Source organism: Choloepus didactylus, chromosome 2 (assembly GCF_015220235.1).
Source record: "Choloepus didactylus isolate mChoDid1 chromosome 2, mChoDid1.pri, whole genome shotgun sequence".
NCBI classification, from domain to species: Eukaryota; Metazoa; Chordata; class Mammalia; order Pilosa; family Megalonychidae; genus Choloepus; species Choloepus didactylus.
In genome coordinates this window covers 245,612,857-245,631,240 of record NC_051308.1, presented here as the reverse complement: position 1 = coordinate 245,631,240, position 18,384 = coordinate 245,612,857, and the positions used below count along the sequence as shown (strand labels likewise).

The 18,384-nt window shown below is 52.0% G+C and overlaps 1 protein-coding gene across 1 annotated transcript; it reads right to left on the bottom strand.

The window, feature by feature from the left end:
- Window positions 1–1,168: 1,168 nt before the first annotated feature.
- On the bottom strand, window positions 1,169–7,427 carry C2H1orf174 (chromosome 2 C1orf174 homolog). The gene is made up of 4 exons (XM_037828697.1): window positions 7,306–7,427; window positions 4,135–4,248; window positions 2,812–3,297; window positions 1,169–1,811 (listed from the first exon to the last, which is right to left on the bottom strand). Exons 1-4 carry the CDS (start codon window positions 7,318–7,320, stop codon window positions 1,701–1,703), a joined length of 726 nt encoding a protein of 241 aa, XP_037684625.1. The 5' UTR covers window positions 7,321–7,427; the 3' UTR covers window positions 1,169–1,700.
- Window positions 7,428–18,384: the final 10,957 nt, after the last annotated feature.

Below are 18,384 nucleotides of genomic sequence, written 5' to 3'. Positions count from 1 at the left end.
GCCTTTTAAGCTATATTATAAATTAGAAAGGAAAACTGCAGCACACATTGGGACATCCAAAGGGCGAATTTTTAAAAGTGCAGTTAGCCTAGGAAAGTGTTTCTACCTGATAACGCTCTGTCAGTTCAGATTAGAAACTCCAAGTGAACAGGGGTTGCCTAGAATATCCAGGTGCCTCGTCCAGCTTTTTGGTGGAAAGGTAACACACCTTCCTGCAGGTGCACTAGGACTCGGGCCAGTGCGTCTCACTCAGGTTGGCTTACAGGAGACAGAACTCAAGGCTGAGGCGGCTCCCTCCCCACTGGTGCCAGGAGCTCCGAACAGCCACAGCCATGCAGTAATCTCAAGTGTGAATGGGTTTCTCTGTCATAAAATGATTTTACAAGCAACATTTTCAAATTATTAAATAGGGTAATTTGCTGATTAATAAGTCACAAAATTATAGAAGGTGAAGTTCACAGCTGATAATGGATATTGCATATTGGAGGCAAAGAGTGACGGCTGGGAAAAGTATCTTTCCTGCAGGGCAGGTTTTGAACGGCAGAGTTGAGAATTTTCCTACCGGACACAGCAACTACATTTTGCTCCCATTTTTTGTTACGTCAAATATTGTGCTGCATAGGACATTTTAATGGGGTTAAATCTAACTGCCATTATAATCAAACCAAAAATGTCTGGGAGCTGATAAATGTTAAGATTCCTGCTTCCTCATGAAAAATCCCAAAGGGTCTTCCTGCGTTGCAGGCGGCTTTTCTTACTGGTAGTCGCTCACCTGGGGATGGTTCCTCTGCTCGTCCCGGCCTCGGGGTTGCCTGCTGCCTGCCCACACTGCTTCTCCTCACATTCCACCAGGAAGAACGAGGCCCAGAGCTCTCCCCGAAGCACGAGGTGCTGGAACCACTGCACCTGGTAAGGCTTCTGCACCACAGAGGACACCTCCACTGGGCAGCCAGCCACCTCGGGGACACGGGCGAAGGTGTGCGGAGCACTTCCGACGTTTCCACTCGCGGGGCCGTGACCCTGACGTCAGAGCCACTGGGCTCAGGGCCTCCCTTCCCGGGCTGCTGCCTGGGTACAAAACTCAGGACGGGACTCATTTTCTCCGCTTGTCTCTCCAACATTTTGGAAAGGAAGAGTTTTCAAGACCTAATTAAGACTTCTTTAAAAATATTTTTAAAACACATTTTATTTCTTTCCTATATGTATTCTGCAAAATTTCCAAGGTAAATATTAGCATCATATACAGAGAAAGTCGAGTTCTTTAAGAACTGGCATTGAATTAATCACAAGAATGATCAAAATCTGACAATGGAAAATAAACTTGCGTATTATCAAAACTACATCTTCATTTAAAACTATTTAAGTGAATATTTTTCTTTACAAATGTATCCACTATTTAATCCCAACCCCCCTCAGCTGACTCAAACCATCCTTTTATATATATATATACACACACATACAAATATAAGAAAATACAGGAACATGGAGACAGCAGCTTTACAATCTCAAAGATTGTTACAGCAGTTCAGATCATATCACAGGTTATTTGGTGTTTTGCATTATTTGTTCACTTCTATGAGCAAGTTCTTGATTAAGAACAGCTCTTTGAGATAAATTTTATATGAATCCTGTAATCTGCTAAATTGTTGAATTGTAATCTGACTAAATATGTAAAGAAATTATTTTATTTATTTTATTATCTACATTTCTGCATCATCGTCGTCGTCATCATCATCTTTGGCTCTGAAATGCATTTTTCTGAACTCTCGTCTGCTCATCGAAGGACAAGATGAAGACACTGGTGGAAGGTCCTTAGGGAAGGAAAAAAAACCAATTTCAGTAAGAACTGACACAGCAGGAGGAGGACGGAGTCCCAGCACGCGCTCTCTGGATCTTGGCTGGATGAGGTGACAAGGCAAAGGAAAAACACTGGGCTAGAAACAAGACTGTGCTCATCGTCTCCCTCCTTTTCTCTCTCGGGAGAAGCACTTTCCTCCTATTAACTGCTGGGAGTCTGACCCTCTGCCTTTAATATTCTAAGGAAGAAAGGATGTGGTTAAGAAAAGGATGAGCGGAAGGCCAGCAAGTGTTGGGCGGATGTATGAACAAAGCACAAACATGACTTCCCAGCCCTGCCGCGGGAGGCCCAGCAGCACACGCCGAGGTGCCCAGGGCCGCAGGACGGTGCCCGTTGTCACCACGGCCGCGGTTCTCAGCTTGGGACAGGTGGGGGAAGTGCCCCAGAGCAGCTAATGTTTTTTATTTTCTTCTCCGGGGTTACAGTTACTACTATCATTATTTTATATTTTTATTTACCATCGAGGTATTATTTATATGCAATAAATTAGGAGTACACAATTTAAGTGTACAGTTTGCTAATGAGTACTTATGGAAGATGACAGCAGTTGCTGAGGATCGAAACAGCACCCTCCCCCGCCGCCAACAGGCTCGTGGCCTGAGCCCCGGCCCTGTGGCCTGAGCCTTCGTCCTTTGCCAACAGGCCTCTGCAGCCATTTCTAGTTAAGGTGAGACCAAACTGATCAGGGTGGGCCTTAATGCAGTGTGACTGAGTCCTTATCCGCAGAGGACATTTGGACAGAGGAGAAGGGACAGACGAGGAGAGGGACGGCCATGGGACGGAGGCAGAGACTGAGTTACGGGCTGTGCTGAGCTGCTACCATACTCCAGCGGGCACATGGACTTCCTGACATCTTGATTTGGACTTCTAGCTTCCGGAACCATGAGAAAATAAATTCCTCATCTAGGGTACTTTGTGACAGCAGCCCTGGCAAACCGAGACACTTGTCTTACCTGCATGAGCTCGACATTTCCAAAGAATCGGCTCACTGGCATCGGCTGATTGCTGTCATCATCTAGAAAGACGCTGTTGTCCATCTGCAGTGGTGGCTTCTGCACCTTCTCTACCTCCGAGGCTGCCTCATCCTGCACTGTGGAGCTGCTCTCAGATGCTTCCGCGCTGGCTCTGTGATTTGGCAGGGGCAGGCTGTCTCCAATCTTTGTTGAGCAGCTGTCATCCACAACTCTGTGGTGACTGAGGGGAAGGCCTTCGCCCTCATGTGGCATGGGGGCACCAACTTCATTTCCCAGAAACAATACTTGGCTTCCAGCAAATTCTGGAGGCTCATTTTCACCAGGGGCCTCAGGTATGATCTTTGGCAAGGAGGCACTATCACTTTTAGTTACCAGTTTCTGTAACTCTGACTTCACAAGGCTATCTTTGTCACACTTGAACTTCTTGGATGTTCGCCTCTCAGTAGCTCTGTGTGATGAGGAAGTCTACCAAGAAAGAAAAATATAAGGGAAAACCAGATACATTTAGGAAGAGGATAGCAAATGAAGAAAGGCTCAATCTCAGAGACTAACATTTCTTCACAGTTCTTTTAACAACATAAATGCTATAGCTGGAACTGCCTACAGACAGTTTGTTTCACTGTTCTGCCACTGAAGGAACAGAATTCAAATCCACAGCTGGGAAAGAGCTAGAAACATCTCCAAACATTAATCCTACAACTTTGGTTTTCCCTAAGGGTGTCATATTTTGTGGGCAAATTCAGAAGCATGTGTTTGTATGGTTATGTAATTACAACGAAAGAAGCCCATTTTCCCTCACCCCCACTACACCGTAAGCCCTGTGGAGGCAGGGATCTCTGTGTGCTCCGGAAAGCAGCCTGCTCTAGGGGTCAACTGCATAACCCGAAACACTAAAACCCCCCGGAGACAGGCTGTGAACTGCAGACCACAGCAGCTTCCTTTCCCTGGCTCACTGACCAATCCCTTAATGTTTCTGGGGTGAAGGACCATAATCAAACACCAACACCCCTCAAAGACTGCACCAGAAGTTGGACTAACAAGGGCGCTTGTTGGAGACCCAGTCCTGAGACACACACACAGATGGGTGAACACTTGAAGAGCAAACCCCTACTCTGGAGAATGTATCTTTTTCTGAAAATAATTACAGCACTGTTACCTCTTCCTCTAAAATATTCTCCCCTCTGGCATACAAGCAACCATCAATGTTTTCTAGTATAACATACCCAAGAGTGAAATTTTGTGTAAAAATGTACATACAACATGCATCAAGATTTCCTGTTCTACTCTCTAACGAGGCCTTACCAGACACACTGTCTTGGCAGACTTGGTGACGTCCGCTTCCTGTGCAGAGGCCAACGCGGCTGCCGAGCAACTTCTGCCTCTCAGGCGGGCCGAGGAGCGCACTCCACCTGCGAGCTAGATTCCATCAGAAGGCCTCATCAGAAAATGCTCTTATGAAACGAACACAAGCATGGAGGTGGAAACTCCCTAAAGAAAAAACCTGAAGTGATCCAAGATGAGTCTCATATTTTAAAGACAACAGCCTCTCACTGACATTTTTACTGTCTTTATGGAAAGACTTCTGTGGTCTAAATGCACAAACTCAAACAAAATTCTCTTTGGGTTTAAGATAAAGGATCTGCTCCTTCCATGATTTTGGAAGTTTGGGTCAATTCCCCCCCTTCATGTTTCTATGAACCACCCATTTCTAATTTAATAGATTTTAAAATGAACTTTGAAGATGTTTAAGATTAGCAGCACATATCTTTCCTTGGAAGTTCTCAAGCTTTTATTATAGTGTCAAAGTTCTTCATAAAAGGTAACATAAAAAACAAACAACAATCCCCCCATCTCTCCTCAATTATAGATACAGAGAGTCCTAATTGTATCAGTTTAAAGCAGTTAGCTTCTGTCTGATAAATCTTAACATTAACAAACTGGTCGGTCTCTCTTTTATCCCAAATGCCAAGTCTTTTAAATAACAAGAAAGGGTCACCAGATTTTCCACTCACACACTTTCCCAGGACCCAATACTGGATGCCACACTGCATTTAGGAAATAATTTATTTTAAAGCTCAACTAAATGGCAGGTAGAGGTTCTTAAGTAAAATGCTTGCAAGCTACTGTCACCACAGACCCTAGCACTGAACATCCAGGAGGGGCATACGAGGGAACAGATGAAAGGCACCAGCTTCAACAGAACAGAGAACACGATGACGTCTCCTCTGTCCCCACCATGCAGGGCCACTGGAGGTGGGAGCTCCTCACCAAGGCTCGGTGGGACAGACAGACCAAGACTGATCACACTGATAGGAAGGGAAAGGAAAGCACAGCAGCTGAGACCAGGACGAGGCACCCAGTGACCTGTAGTGCAATCAAGGGGATCGCAGGAGGGGGTGCAGGGGAGCTGGGCTTCCATCACCTCCAAGGGCCGGTAAGATGCCCGGAAGGAACCAAGGCCTACAGAGGTGATGAAACTTGCAAACAGTGGCCGATGACGTCTCTGTCATTGGGATAAAACCCTACCACCTGGTCCCGACAAGCATGTCCCTGAACACCTGCCACTCTTAAGACCAGGGAATCAATCTTTTTAGTCCGAGACCGTCACTGGCTAGCATAACCTTCCCAAGACAAATCCCAACACTCCTTACTCTTCCCAAGCTAGGTTCTCTAAGAAAACGATGGCCCCGATGCCACCATTACTGAATGGTGATAAGCCAGGCTCTGTGACTGCTGTTTTAACAGCCTCGAAAAGGACAACTATGGTAAAAAAAACGCGTCCAGGGTTACAAAGGTGATGTTTGGCTTGCAAGTCCCTGCTCCATCATCGCAGGTCACCCCAGATATAATGTCCCAAAGCCAACCTCCTGGAACTGCCCTGCTGCCTGCAGCAGGGACTGAACCAGGGTCATCTTGGGTCCATGACTCTAAACCAAACAGGCTCTTTCTGCAGAGCTTTGCTTCTAAATGCTAGCACACCCCCAGAAGCAGCAGGTCTCCAAGTTTAAGGTGCAACAGGCTCACTGGATGGGCTTGTTAAAATTCAGCTCTCTAGGTCCCTTGGCAGAGATAAACTCGGCTGGGCCCTAGGCTCAGCGGTGGCTGTTAGAGGCACCTGGTGCAGGTGCCTTTAACTTCACTGTGGTAACATTGAAGTAACATCAAATTTGCCATTTTAAGCGTATAATTCACGGGCATTAATTACATTCACAATGTTGTGCCATCCATCACCCCAACAGAAAATTTTGTACCTATTAAGCAGTAACTGCCCGTTCCCTCCTAATCTCAGCCCGGGTAAACTCTGATCTACTTATGTCTCTTCAAATTTGCTCATTCTAGATATTTCACATAAGTGGAATCAAACAGTATTTGTCCTTTTGTGCCTGGTTTACTTCACTCAGCATCATGTTTCCAAGGTTCGTCTGCACGTAGTGTGGATCAGAACTTCATGCCTTTTGAGGGCTGGATGATAGTCCACCGTATAGATACCACGCATCATGCTTATCTGCTCACCTGTTGACGGACACCGGGTGTTTCTAACCTTTTGGCGACTGTGAATAAAGCCGCCATGAACTGAGGGTACAGGTATCTGTTCGAGCCCTGCTGTCAGTTTCTTTGCGTGCATACCTAGCAGAGGGAGTGCCAGTCACCAGGTAATGCCACGTTTCACGTTTTGAGGAACTGTCAAACTGTGTTCCAGGCGGCTGCACCACTCTGCATCCCCACCGGAATCCAGGAGAGTCCCATTTCTCCATGACCTTGCCCCACCGCGTGTCACTGTTTTTCTTAGACCGCCCCAGCCGGTGTGATCTGCATTTCTCTAATGGCTAATGATGCCGAGCACCTCGTCTTGTGCTTTATGGTTCTGTGTGTATCTTCTCTGGAGAAACGTCTACTAGAGACCTCTGCCCATTTTTCAGTTGGGTTCTCTGACTTTCTGCTGCTGATATTTTCCATTCTCGATTTGCAAGAATCAGTTTTGGTAGCATTCTGGCTTCAGGTTCATCATGGACTAAAACCACCTCTGAGGTGCCAGCTCCAAAACGCCAAGAATCGACTACACTTTTTCCCAACTTGGGAAACTGGATCGCCCCCAACCGGGCAAGTGGGTCGCCCCCACACAAACACCCCTAAGCCGAAACGCCTTTCTCGTCGCGAGATCGCCTCCTTCCGAGCAGACCGCGTCGGCCGCCACGTCGGAAGCAACCACGAGGCTTCCCAAAACCGGCCGCGAGGAGAGGGGCTGGGCCGCGGCGTGGTCACCGTGCGGCGCGACCCCCTGCCCCCGCCCGGGCCCCCTGCTCTCGCCCCGACGCGGGCGGGCGCTGACCTCGCGCCCCTCAGCACGAGGGGACCCCGCAGCACCCCACTCCGCCGCGGATCGCCACCCGGGCCGGCGGGGCGTGGCCTCGGCCCCTCCCCGTCCCCGCAGCCCCCGCGCCAGCAGTCCCTGCCCGGCCTCGACCCCCTCACCTTCCGGCTCCTCATGAGTGTGAGCGGCGCCCACGCCGCCGCCCCAGGGCCGCGAAGAACCCCGAGCCCGGCCCAGCGCCTCCGACAAGCGACCTGGTGGGCCGGAGCCCGCGGGGCGGCGTCTGACGTCACCAGAGGGTGGCCAATCAGCGTCAGGCGTCGCAGACCTGTGACCCGAGACGGTTGGCTCCTTCCGTCACAGGCGGGGCGACTCGCGCGCGAGGGCCGGGGGGCGGGACGCTGACGCCGGGGGCGCGCCGGCGGCCATGTTTGTGAGGGGCGCCTCGCCGGGCTGCCTGGCGGCCGCCATGTTTGCGAGGGGTTCGCGCCTGGAGCGGGGCGGGAAGTGGTTTTTCCACGATTTCTCCAGGGCTCACGGTCCCCTGATTTCTGAGCCCCCGATGAGCTGTCCTAGCGCGGGGCCCCTCCGGCTGGCCTGGTGGACGGGTCCCAGCGGCTGCTCCCATGGAGGGTGAGGAGCGGGGCCGACCTCGAGGCCGCAGAGGGCCCCCTGCAGCGCCGCTTTGGGATTTCTGCGTGTGGAGCGTTGCCAAAGTGGGAAGGAGACAGTTTTATGCCGGCTCAGTTCGCGCCTGCCACCCCTGGGAAGTGGGTGTCAGGATTAGCCCATGTCGCAGGGGACAAAACTGAATCGCAGGGAGCCGAGGTCACGTCCCGGTGCCTCTGGGGTGCCCCCGAGCCTCTGTGATGGCTGTCACTGTGAATGAACCCCAGCTCTTCACACAGACCTCATTCTCCGAACCTCTGTAAAGCCCCTTTCTCGCCGTGGTGGAAATGCAGGGCAGTGGCGGCTCTTCCAGCTGGGCTCACCCCCTCAGGAGGCTCTACATTGTTCGAATCCCTCGACCCCAGCTTTCCCTCCTCAAGCTCTCCTCTGCCCCAGCGGCTGCTTGGAGGGGATCTTTGGTCTCTTTTCAAAGCCCCTGACAAAGTCCCTTGTCTTGTCTGCTCAGGGAGGTCGGCCAGACGACCACTATTCTATTTTTAAGAGTTTTAAAAATAAAAACAAGTCCAATCTTGTCCTTAAACACTCCAGGCTCCAAATTCTCTGGGCATATGTGCCTTGGAAAAGGATATCTTGGGCTGTAAAGACATTTCAGGGGCCCAAGGACCAGGACGACGGGTGGCACAAGACTTCCAGTCCATCTCCGTTCTTTAATCTTTTCAGGTGGCTGCCGTCTGTCTAAGTGTTACCAGTGGAGATCAGCTTCCCGTGAAACACGTGCCACAACCCCATACCATGCGTTGGAAATAGAGTGGTGTTTCTTTATTATTATTTTTCCTTACAGGTGAGAACATTTAAATCAGGCAGTTTTGTCAGAAGCATCAGGTTTTCTAGTTGAATTGGAAAGGTTGAAAAGTGAAGTATGTTGAGCTGCTGTTTCATTTACTGCTCGAGGGTCCCCCTGTGCATTGTTCCAAAGCAGAGAGGCGATTCGTACTCTCTTCCAGAAGCATTAATGTACTCTGCTCTTATGGAACAACTCCCTCAAAGCCTAGAAATCCAGCGGATGCCTCTTTGTAGTGCGTACAAAGTGAGTGTTGACCGATCCCGCCAGCTCTTCAGAACACAGGCTCCCTTTCTCTTTAGAAATGCATTATTCGGTACTTAGGCAGGACCCGGTCAGTGAGACTGCACATAGGGTTTTGCTGTTGGCTGTGAGTGGAGGCACATGAAATCTTTGCACACACACACACACACACACACACACACACTTACTCCTCTACCTTTCCAAGCCGTGTGCTTCTCACTGTGTTATTTCCCTGGCATACACGGAAAGGAAAAGACAAATGTGTGACTGGCAGGAAATCCATTTGTAAAAGAAACTATTATCATCCCTGCCAGCTGGTGAGGAAAAAAAAGAAAAAAAAAACAACCAACGTGCTACTCTATTAAACACCTAACCTGTCCCATTTTCACTGAAATTGGCTTCATAATAAGCTTGGTTCGGTGGTTTTATTTTGGAATCCCCCACAGCTCAAAGTTCTTATAAACTAGGCATTGATTGCTGAGAGCCAGTTTTTGGCTCTACCGTGGGTCATGGTGGGGTCAATGGATACTAAATGCTGTGTTGCCTGAGTGTGCCTGCTGTGGCTCGGGTCTCTGGATCTTTCTTCCCATACGTGCTCTGGGGTACTCCCAAACTCCCCAATCTCTGTGGCTGTCATTTCTGGCCATTCTGCTACTCAGGGGTGAGTCCTAGGGGCTCCTTGGCAGCCGTCTGTCTCTCTCTCTCAGGGCCCACATCCAGTGGCCCCGATTCCTGCTATTTCTAGTCTGCAAAGCCTGCCCTTGCCCAAACTGTCCACAGCAGCCAGTGATTGTTTGTCAGTGCTGACCTGCCCCCCTGCTACAGCTCTGCAGTGCCACCCTACTGCTTTTAGGATCATGACCAAAAATCCTATTTTGACCCAACAGGCCTGGCATATAGGAGGTGCCCAATAAATGTTTGTTGAATGAGTGGACGGAAGACCCTGCAAGCTTAACTCCCCTCACTCTTCCTCTCAACTCATCTAGCTCCACTGCCACCTCCCTGCCCTCCTGCTGCCCACACTGCTCTCCTCTCGGGCCCCAGATAGCCGCAAAGCCCCCTCCCCACTTTGCACCCTCTGTCCCCAGTGCCCTCGCCACCCCCGTTGTGCCTGGCTAATCCATTCTCCAAACTCAACTTGGCCAAAGTTTCATTGTCCTCAGGGAGGGGGAGGGCTCCCTCCCGCACTCAGTCAAGTCTGCCAATGACAGCTGTGCTGGCTTGAATGGTTTATGTTCCCCAAACGCCATTATCTTTGTTGCAATCTTGTGTGGACAGAGGTATTATTGTTGATTAGATTGTAATTCTTTGAGTGTTTCCATGGAGATGTGACCTACATAACTGTAGGTGATGACTCTGATTGGATAATTTCCATGGAGGTGTGGCCCCACCCGTTCCACGTGGGCCTTGATTAGTTTACTGGAGCACTATATAAGCTCAGACAGAAGGAGCGAGCTTGCTACAGCCAAGAGGGACACTTTGAAGAATGCACAGAAACTGAGACAGTAGCTTGAAGGCGGTCATTGAAAGCAGACTCTTGCTCCAGAAAAGCTAAGAGAGGACAAACGCCCCAAGAGCAACTAAGAGTGACATTTTGAAGAGGAGCTGCTGCCTAGAGAGGAACGTCCTGGGAGAAAGCCATTTTGAAACCAGAACTCTGGAGCAGATGCCAGCCACGTGCCTTCCCAGCTAACAGAGGTGTTCTGGATGCCATTGGCCATCCTCCAGTGAAGATGCCCCCTTACCTTGGACATGTTGTGGCCTTAAGACTAACTTTGTAACGAAATAACCCCCCTATTATAAAAGCCAATCCGTTTCTGGGGTTTTGCAAAAAGGCAGCATTAGCAAACTAGAACAACAACTTTTGGAGCATTCTGCTTTTGTTCCTTCAGGACACGGTGGCATCTTGGGTCTTTTCACTCTTTCACTCATGCAGCATTTATTTGCTGAGCTGTCACGATGGGCCTGGGGTGGGACTGGGCGCTGGGGTTATAACGATTGTGAGCTGAACAAGACTCTGCTCCTGCCTTTTTAGCACTGAGTGTCCAGTGGGAGGGACAGGATATTGGCTCGATTTCATAAAGAATTGTAAGTCTGTAGCTCACTAAGTGCTGCGGGGGAGAAACCACACAATGCTGTGACAGTTCATGGGGGTGGGGATGTCAGTCCATTCAGGAGGAAGTGACCAGCAGAAGTGGATCAGGAGTTACCGCCTCCTTCTCCCACCTCCACGGACACAGGCAGGAAGTCTTGATAAAGAACTGATGTCCAGGGGAGCCAGAGACTGGACAGAGGTTGCCCCTTCCGAACTGGCGGAGGCCTTGCCCTGGGCTGGGGAGCTGTTTAAGTTCCCTTGGCTTCTCAAACAAATACCATGAAATGGGTCAGGTTAAACAATGCGAGTTTATTCGCTCACAGTTTGAGGCTGGGAGAAGTCCAAAATCATCTTTCTGGGTTCTTTGGGTGCACGTCACATTGTTTTTAATTTGTGATCGCCTATACCCCTGCCTCTCCGGGGTTCAGGGCATGGTGAGAGGTTTCATCTTGGCTGCAGGTGTGGTGTTTGTGCAATTCCTCGCTTGCTGTCTATCCCCCGTCGACTGTAAACTCTTGAAAGTGGGGCCTGGGCTTTGCTCGCCACCTTCATCCCAGCCCCCAGTGCGGAAGTTGGGACATACCAGGGGCTCAAGAATGTCTGTTGAATGGATGGGTGGTGGTGAGACTGCCGACGAAGGAAGGGGGCGGATTGTAGATTCTGTGGGAACTTTGTATTCTCCCCCAGAGCCCCAACTCACTGCTTAAACAGTGTGCACGCGGCTCTTGTTTACCCTGCACAAACACTGCAGGGCTGGATGGGAGACGGAAGAGAACTCCCACTGATGAGCAGTCTGTGGACTTGTTAACCGAGGCCACCTCTGCATGGAGCGTGCCTTTTACTCCCAGTGAACAGGTCCTGTGAGATGTGGGGTTGGCTTAGACTCCAACCTTGGGTATTGAAAAGAAAGATGCGATGATTAAAAAAGAGAGAGTGAGAAAGAGAGGGAGGGACGGAGGGATCATCACAAGCAAAAAAAGCTCGCAGCCTCTCTTTTTTTCTTTGTTACTGTTCTCTTTCGATTGACCTGAATAAAAGGTTTCTCTGAAGCATCCCTTCTCCTTCTGTCTGACTTTGCTGGGGCAGTAACAACCCCAAGTAGGACAGTTGTCTGCCATGGGAAAATATTTTGATTCTTCCAGTTTTCACTTTGGCTCTCTGGAAATGTCACTGAATAATTAAAAAAAGAGAATTGCCAGGTCCTCATGGGTGCAAGACATGGTCAGGAGCAGGCGAGTTGCAGGGGAGGGACGGCGAGTGGCCACTTGCCGGTGGGAAACCCAAACTTAATTGTGCATGTTCAAAAAAGATTCTAATTGTGCTTTTATCTCTATTAAGAGCAACTCCAAATCATTTTGAGCCAGGATGAAAACATATATGAAGGAGAATCTCTATATACCTCCTGTGCCAGTTTGAATGTATTATGTCTCCCAAAACGCCATTATCTTTGATGTAATCTTGTGTGGGCAGACATATCAATGTTGATCAGATTGGAATTCTTTGAGTGTTTCCATGGAGATGTGACCCACCAAACTGTGGGTGATGACTCTGATTGGATAGTTTCCATGGAGGTGTTACCCCACCCATGGAGGGTGGGTCTAAATTAAATCACTGGAGCCATATAAATGAGCTGACAAACAGAAGGAACTCAGTGCAGCTCGGAGTGACATTTTGAAGAGGAGCTACAGCCAAGAGGGACACTTTGAAGAATGCACAGAAAGATGAGAGAGTAGCTGCAGATGACAGTTTGAAGATGGCCATTGAAAGCAGACTTTTGCTTTGGAGAAGCTAAGAGAGGACAAATGGCCCAAGAGCAACTAAGAGTGTCATTTTTGAGAAGTGAAGCTTAGGAACATCCTGGGAGAAAGCCATTTTGAAACCAGAACTCTGGAGCAGTTGCCAGCCATGTACGTGCCTTCCCAGCTAACAGAGGTTTTCTGGACGCCATTGGCCATCCTCCAGTGAAGGTGCCCGATTACTGATGTGTTACCTTGGACTCTTTATGGCCTTAAGCCTGTATCTGTGTAACCAAATAAACCCCCTTTTATGAAAGCCAATCCATCTCTGGTGTTTTGCATTCCAGCAGCATTAGCAAACTAGAAGACCTAAACGGGTCCCAGAGTAATGCACTGGAATAAACCAGAACTTGTCTCCAGCCATTATCTCAACACCTTGTCGCTACTACTGGAATCCATTTGTTTCATTCATGAAATATGTACTGAGCTCTTTGTATGTGCTTAGGCACTGTAAGACATTCTGCAGGCGATATCGCCAGAGGGCCTTGGGAAGTGCAGAGAAGCTCGCCTCTACCTGGGGAGTCAGAGATGAACCCACGAAGTGGGCAGAGAAATGCTTCATGGTACGTGAAGTTTGGAACAACCGTAGTCTGCGTCTGCGCCGACAGACAACACAGAGAACATGGTCTGTTTGGGTGGTAATGACACTGTGATCGGGACGGATCTTGCAAACCATGACCTGTGACGTCATCAGGCACAAACGCTTCCAAGCCACTGGCCACGCTCCGTGGTAGCCCCTCACTGCCAGCTCCACGGGGGATCCGAATTGCAAATCCCTTTGAACAAAAAGCCTGTAAGCTGTGGAGCCTGGAAAAGGCTAAATTTCCAGTTAGATTAAAAAAGTGCGGTTTTATGAGAACCTCTGGGCAGGCAGGGAGAAAAGCGCAAAGATGAAAAGCCCTATTTTGAGAGCTCCCTTGCCTTCGAGCAACGGGGGTGGGGCTGGGAGTCAGCCTATGATCATATTAAATGCCAAGCCAGGCTCAGACTGCAAAATGCAATGTGCAAATTAGTCTCTCGCAGCAGATTTATTTCTGCCTCCCACACACACATGCTGCTGTGTCCCCTCACCCTTTTGGCTCATTTGGCTAAACATCAGTGACATGTTAGGGGCAGCTGCCAAAGAGATGAATTTTGCCCATGAGCGTGATGATCGTTAGCTGGTGGTCATTTCACCCTCCATGCCCTGGTCATGATCTGGGTGGGGGGCTGTGTGCGGGGATAAGTTCTTTGGGGTCCGTCTGGGTCTCGTGGAACCTGGGTAGCCATGTGCACCCCTGCCCCCGCAGACCTAGGAAAGCTACCTGGTGCCCCAGTGTCTCCGCCTGTTCTTGTCAAGGTCACATTTTGGTGGGATGCGGAGCCAGTGCGCCGGGAGCGAGTAACCTCAAGTCAAGGCCTGTCCCCACGTGCCAGCCGCCCACTCCTCCCTCCAGCTGTGGGGGCAGGTGAGGGCCTCTCCGAGGGGCAGGTGGAGCTGTGGGCAGGGCACTGGCTGCAGTGGACAGCAGGCGGGAAGGAGGAAGTGTCTGCTCTGGGGGGCACGGGGCATTGCAGGCCAGCCGTCCTCCCAGCAGACTGCAGGCCGCGGCTTTGCTTTCAGCGAGGTGGGCCCGGAGGGATTTCGCAATAGCAGCATTTGCTTCTGAGGATGAGGCCAGGTGGGGGATCCCCGTGGAGTTTTGAGGCTGTGTGGTGGGCCTCCGAGGAGGAAGGAAGGTTCTTATAAGGGAGATGGTGAGTTCTCAAAAACAGCCAGCAGGCCTCTGCGTCAGCAGGGGAGGCAGCTCCGGATAACCTGGGGTCCTATGGGGGACTTCAGGTGTGCTCCCCAACATCGGCCATGGGGGACAGGGTGCAGAAAGGCAGACGACGGTCTCCACTCCCTCTGTCTTGCCCCTCTTCCCGGAGAAATCCCTAATCTCCTTGCAGGGCCCGGGCCTGCCACTGTCCCTGCGGCTGGTCTCCCAGCCGTGCTGGCCCAAAGAGTCCAGAGCACGTTCGGGCCAGCGCCTTCCGAGGCGGCTAAAGTCTGGGTAAACGGCCCCACACGTAAATGTGAGGAGCAGGATGGGGTTGCCGCTGCCCATACCCAGCAGCTAACAGGTGTGGACTGGCACGGACCTCCCTTGCTCGGCGGGTGCTGTGCCAAGGCTGGCTGGCACCCCAGTCTCGCCAGACTGTGGAAGGAAATGGTTTCGCCTTGTCTTGCTCTGGCATCAGCCCCTCCCCGGGCACAAGGTGGGAGGAGGATCTGCTCCGTTATCTGGCCTGGTGGGTGCCCCTTGGTTTTTGGGGGGTGTTGGCCCCTGGTCAGGAAGCGGCCACAGGGCCTGGGCCTGGCCCCAGGTGCTCTGACAGCCATCTGGAGCTCATGGGCATTTTCTAGCAGGTTCAGCTGGCAAGAACCTGGAGGTGAGAAAGCGGGGATAATCTTTTCCCTTGGATTTGCCAGTTCCAGGATGCTGCATGTAACATGAGCGTTGCAGAAGATGTAATTACACCTGATCAGAAAATTGAAGGAAAATCTCTGTTCTCCCTCCCTCCCTCTTGGCCCTCCCCTTCCCCCCACACACATAAAGAATAAGAAAATGAAGCATTGCCCTAGTGGGTCTCTAACTTCCTTTCTCAGGTGCTGGTTGGAACTTTCTTGTCTCATTTTTCCTGATTTCTGCTGAATGCCTATTGTATGCACCTGATTACAAAGAAAAAGGTTTTGTGGAACTTTTTTCTCTGGGGGGAAGGCACGCTGCCTTGTTCTCAGTGAGAGAAAGGTATTCTTTTGAATAACTTTTAATTTACTAAAATTTTTTGATTCCATTGCCAAGGGATGCAACCTTCCAGCAGAGGTCCAGAGCTCATGCTGTTTAAATATTTTTAAATATTTGCTCAAAGGGAGGCTCTCAGGGCCCCGGGTCTCCACGCCACAAGGATTTTGGAAGCACCCCCCACCCCATCACCGTGAAGGCGGTCCCCAGGCCGCGAGCTGCACAAAGCTCCCCTCTGCCGCCGAACCTACAGTGACCCCATGGCTTCTACAAACCAGAGGTCTTTCCTAAGGCGTGAGAAATTAACCATCCTTATCCCCATCGAGGGAGTTCTGTTGTTCATTTACTGCCTGGGGTTTCAAACAATAGATTATGCCAGGGTTGGCAAAGCCCTGGTGGTCCCGTGGGCCCTGGCGTCTCCCAAGGACAAGCTTCCTTGGTGGCCCCGGGGCGGAGCTCGCGTCCCAGTCCCAGCAGCGGCGCTCGCAGCTCCAGGCGCCCGGGGCTTCTCCCAGTGGCTGCTCTTCGAGCCCTGCTGCCAGGACGCTCAGCTCCCGTGGCTGCGCCTCCCCGGAGTAGCAGGGCTGCCTTCGAGCGCCTGCGGTCCGGGAATGGGGGTTTCCATTTGTCCCCCAAGTTCCCAGCCGAGGACACTTTTGAACCCTGGGGCTGGGGGTCCATTGTCACATCCATGGGCTGGGCTGGCGGTGCCAGGAGGGGGCAGGTGGGCACAGCGGGGCTGGGGAGACCCCCGAGGACGGCAGGGGAAGCGGGATGTGCTGATGTCCCAGCCTTGCAGACGCAGCCACCCCAATGTCTGGCCAGCACGGGGTTGTACCTGTCCCCTGCAGGGGAGAGGGTGTTTACCTACCTGCACAGGTAGCTGACACCGGAGTGGGGTGAGGAGGGACAGGAGCGAGGAGGCGCTTAGCAGGCCCCTGGCGGCCACCGGTGGAATGACTGGGATGTCCTGTCGTTTCAGCCCCACTCCGGTCAGGACAGTGTGACATCCACATTTTTTGAGATTGTCCTTTGTGCCTTGTGCTGTTCTAAGCCTCTCCCATGAATTTCTTGATTCTGACAACCCTGCGAGCCAGATTCTCTCATTGCCCCTGTGCTGCACCTGGGGAAACTGAGGCATGCAGTGGGACCGGAACTTACCCAAGAGCACAGTAAGGAGCTGGGAGCATCAGGATTTGAACCCAGACACCCCCATCTGCCTCACCACCACGTGGGTCTCTGAGGGGCACACCTGTCTCCAGGGAGGGGGCTGAGAAACGGGGGTGCTGAGTAAATGTGGACAGGGGTGCAGCCAGCTGGAAAGCCCTTCCCTCGGCCTTCTCCCCCCAGAGCACCAGGGGGCAGGATGAGACAGGAGAAGCGGCAGCCAGGCAGCTGGCAGGCTGAGCTGCGGGCCTGCCTTTTCTCCAGATGCCAGTGCAGCCCCGACTTGGCCTGCAAGAGGGAGGTGCCTGGGAGTGCAGGGCAGGTGAGGGGGCATGAGGCAGGTGAGGGGGGCGTGAGGCAGGTGAGGCAGGTGAGGCGGGCATGGGGCAGGTGATGGGGCACAGGACAGGTGAGGATAGCACAGTACAGGTGAAGGGGGTGCAGAGCAGATGATGGGGCATGAGGCAGGTGAGGGGGGACACAGGGCAGGTGAATGGGGCTCAGGGCAGGTTAGGGAGCCAGGGCAGATGCTCCTTTCCCAACAACCTTCAGAATCTTCTGGGCGGGACAGGATTGCAGCGAGTGGCAGCTGCTTCTTTAGAAAAGGTGAAATTTCGGTTTCCCAGTTTCCAAACACCTTGGCGAACACCAGGGAATGAACTCAGGGGATTAAAAATGTGTTGGTGAGAAGCAGCAGCTGTGCTGCGCGGGAGGGAGGGGGTGGCTTTGTTGAAAGGGATTCCCTGCTGGGCTGGTGGCCCTGCGCTCCCACAAACCCCAGCAGGAGGCCCGGTGCCCGCCATGGGGGACCCAGAGCGTGTGTCTGCAATGAGGGTCTTTTCCTTCACACGGCGTCCGCTGCCCAGGAGGCCCCCGGAGCCTCTGCCCTGGTTTTAGGCAACTGTCTCCGCTCAGACTTTCCTGTTGGGTTGGTCAAGTCTGGGCTCCCCAGGATCACGGTTTTCCATCCACGGGGGACTCTGCCTGCTGAAACCCAGAGCGACCAACAGGACACAGGACTCAGGCCAAGGCTGATCTGATGTTCCCTTTCTTCCCCAGCATTCTCTTCTCTTCTTTTTGTCTCAGACTCTGCTTCTTGCTCTGCTTCTCAGCCTTCGCTCCTCCCAGGGCATCCTTGGTGCCACGCTGGTGTGTCTGGGGACCTGGGGAGGGGCGAACGGTGGTCCCAGGTTTCCAGGGAAGACGCCTCAGAGCTTTCCAAAGAGGCCCATCTCTTCTTAACCTGGCCGGTCCCCGTGACGCTCAGGCTGGGGCGTTTCTAGCACCCCCTGGGTGTGCACTTTGGCAGCTTGATTCCAAGTCTTCCATTAACCAGGACAAAGAAGCGGAGCTGGAGCTGGGATCTGCCCCGCAGGTTTACTGTCAGACCCGTCCGGCGGGCACTGACGTCGCAAAGCATCACCGATGTCCATTTGCAGCAGCAGAGGATCAGTCACAGGCCCCGGGCACCTCCCAGGGCCGAGCCCGGTGGGGGTCCTGGCTGCCAAGGCAAACGCAACACGTTGGGCATGGCCATCCCGTGCCAGAGCAGCTGCTGCCTGGCGCGTGGTTGAGCAGGGGCAGCCAAGCCCACCCAAAGGGCAGCCCGAGAGGTGCCCTGGCCTGTCCCAGCCCGGGCTGGCTGGGGTGGGGGGTGGGGGGCCTCCGGTCTCCCTGGCCTGGCCTTCGAGGCCCCTCAC

What these genes read in the sequence shown, in the direction of transcription:
- C2H1orf174 (XM_037828697.1), bottom strand. An exon ending in CTGCCAAGACAGTGTGTCTG is followed by an intron (nt 3,298 to 4,134) that starts GTAAGGCCTCGT and finishes CTTTCTTGGTAG; the next exon opens with ACTTCCTCATCACACAGAGC. An exon ending in GAAATGTCGAGCTCATGCAG is followed by an intron (nt 1,812 to 2,811) that starts GTAAGACAAGTG and finishes TCCTTCCCTAAG; the next exon opens with GACCTTCCACCAGTGTCTTC.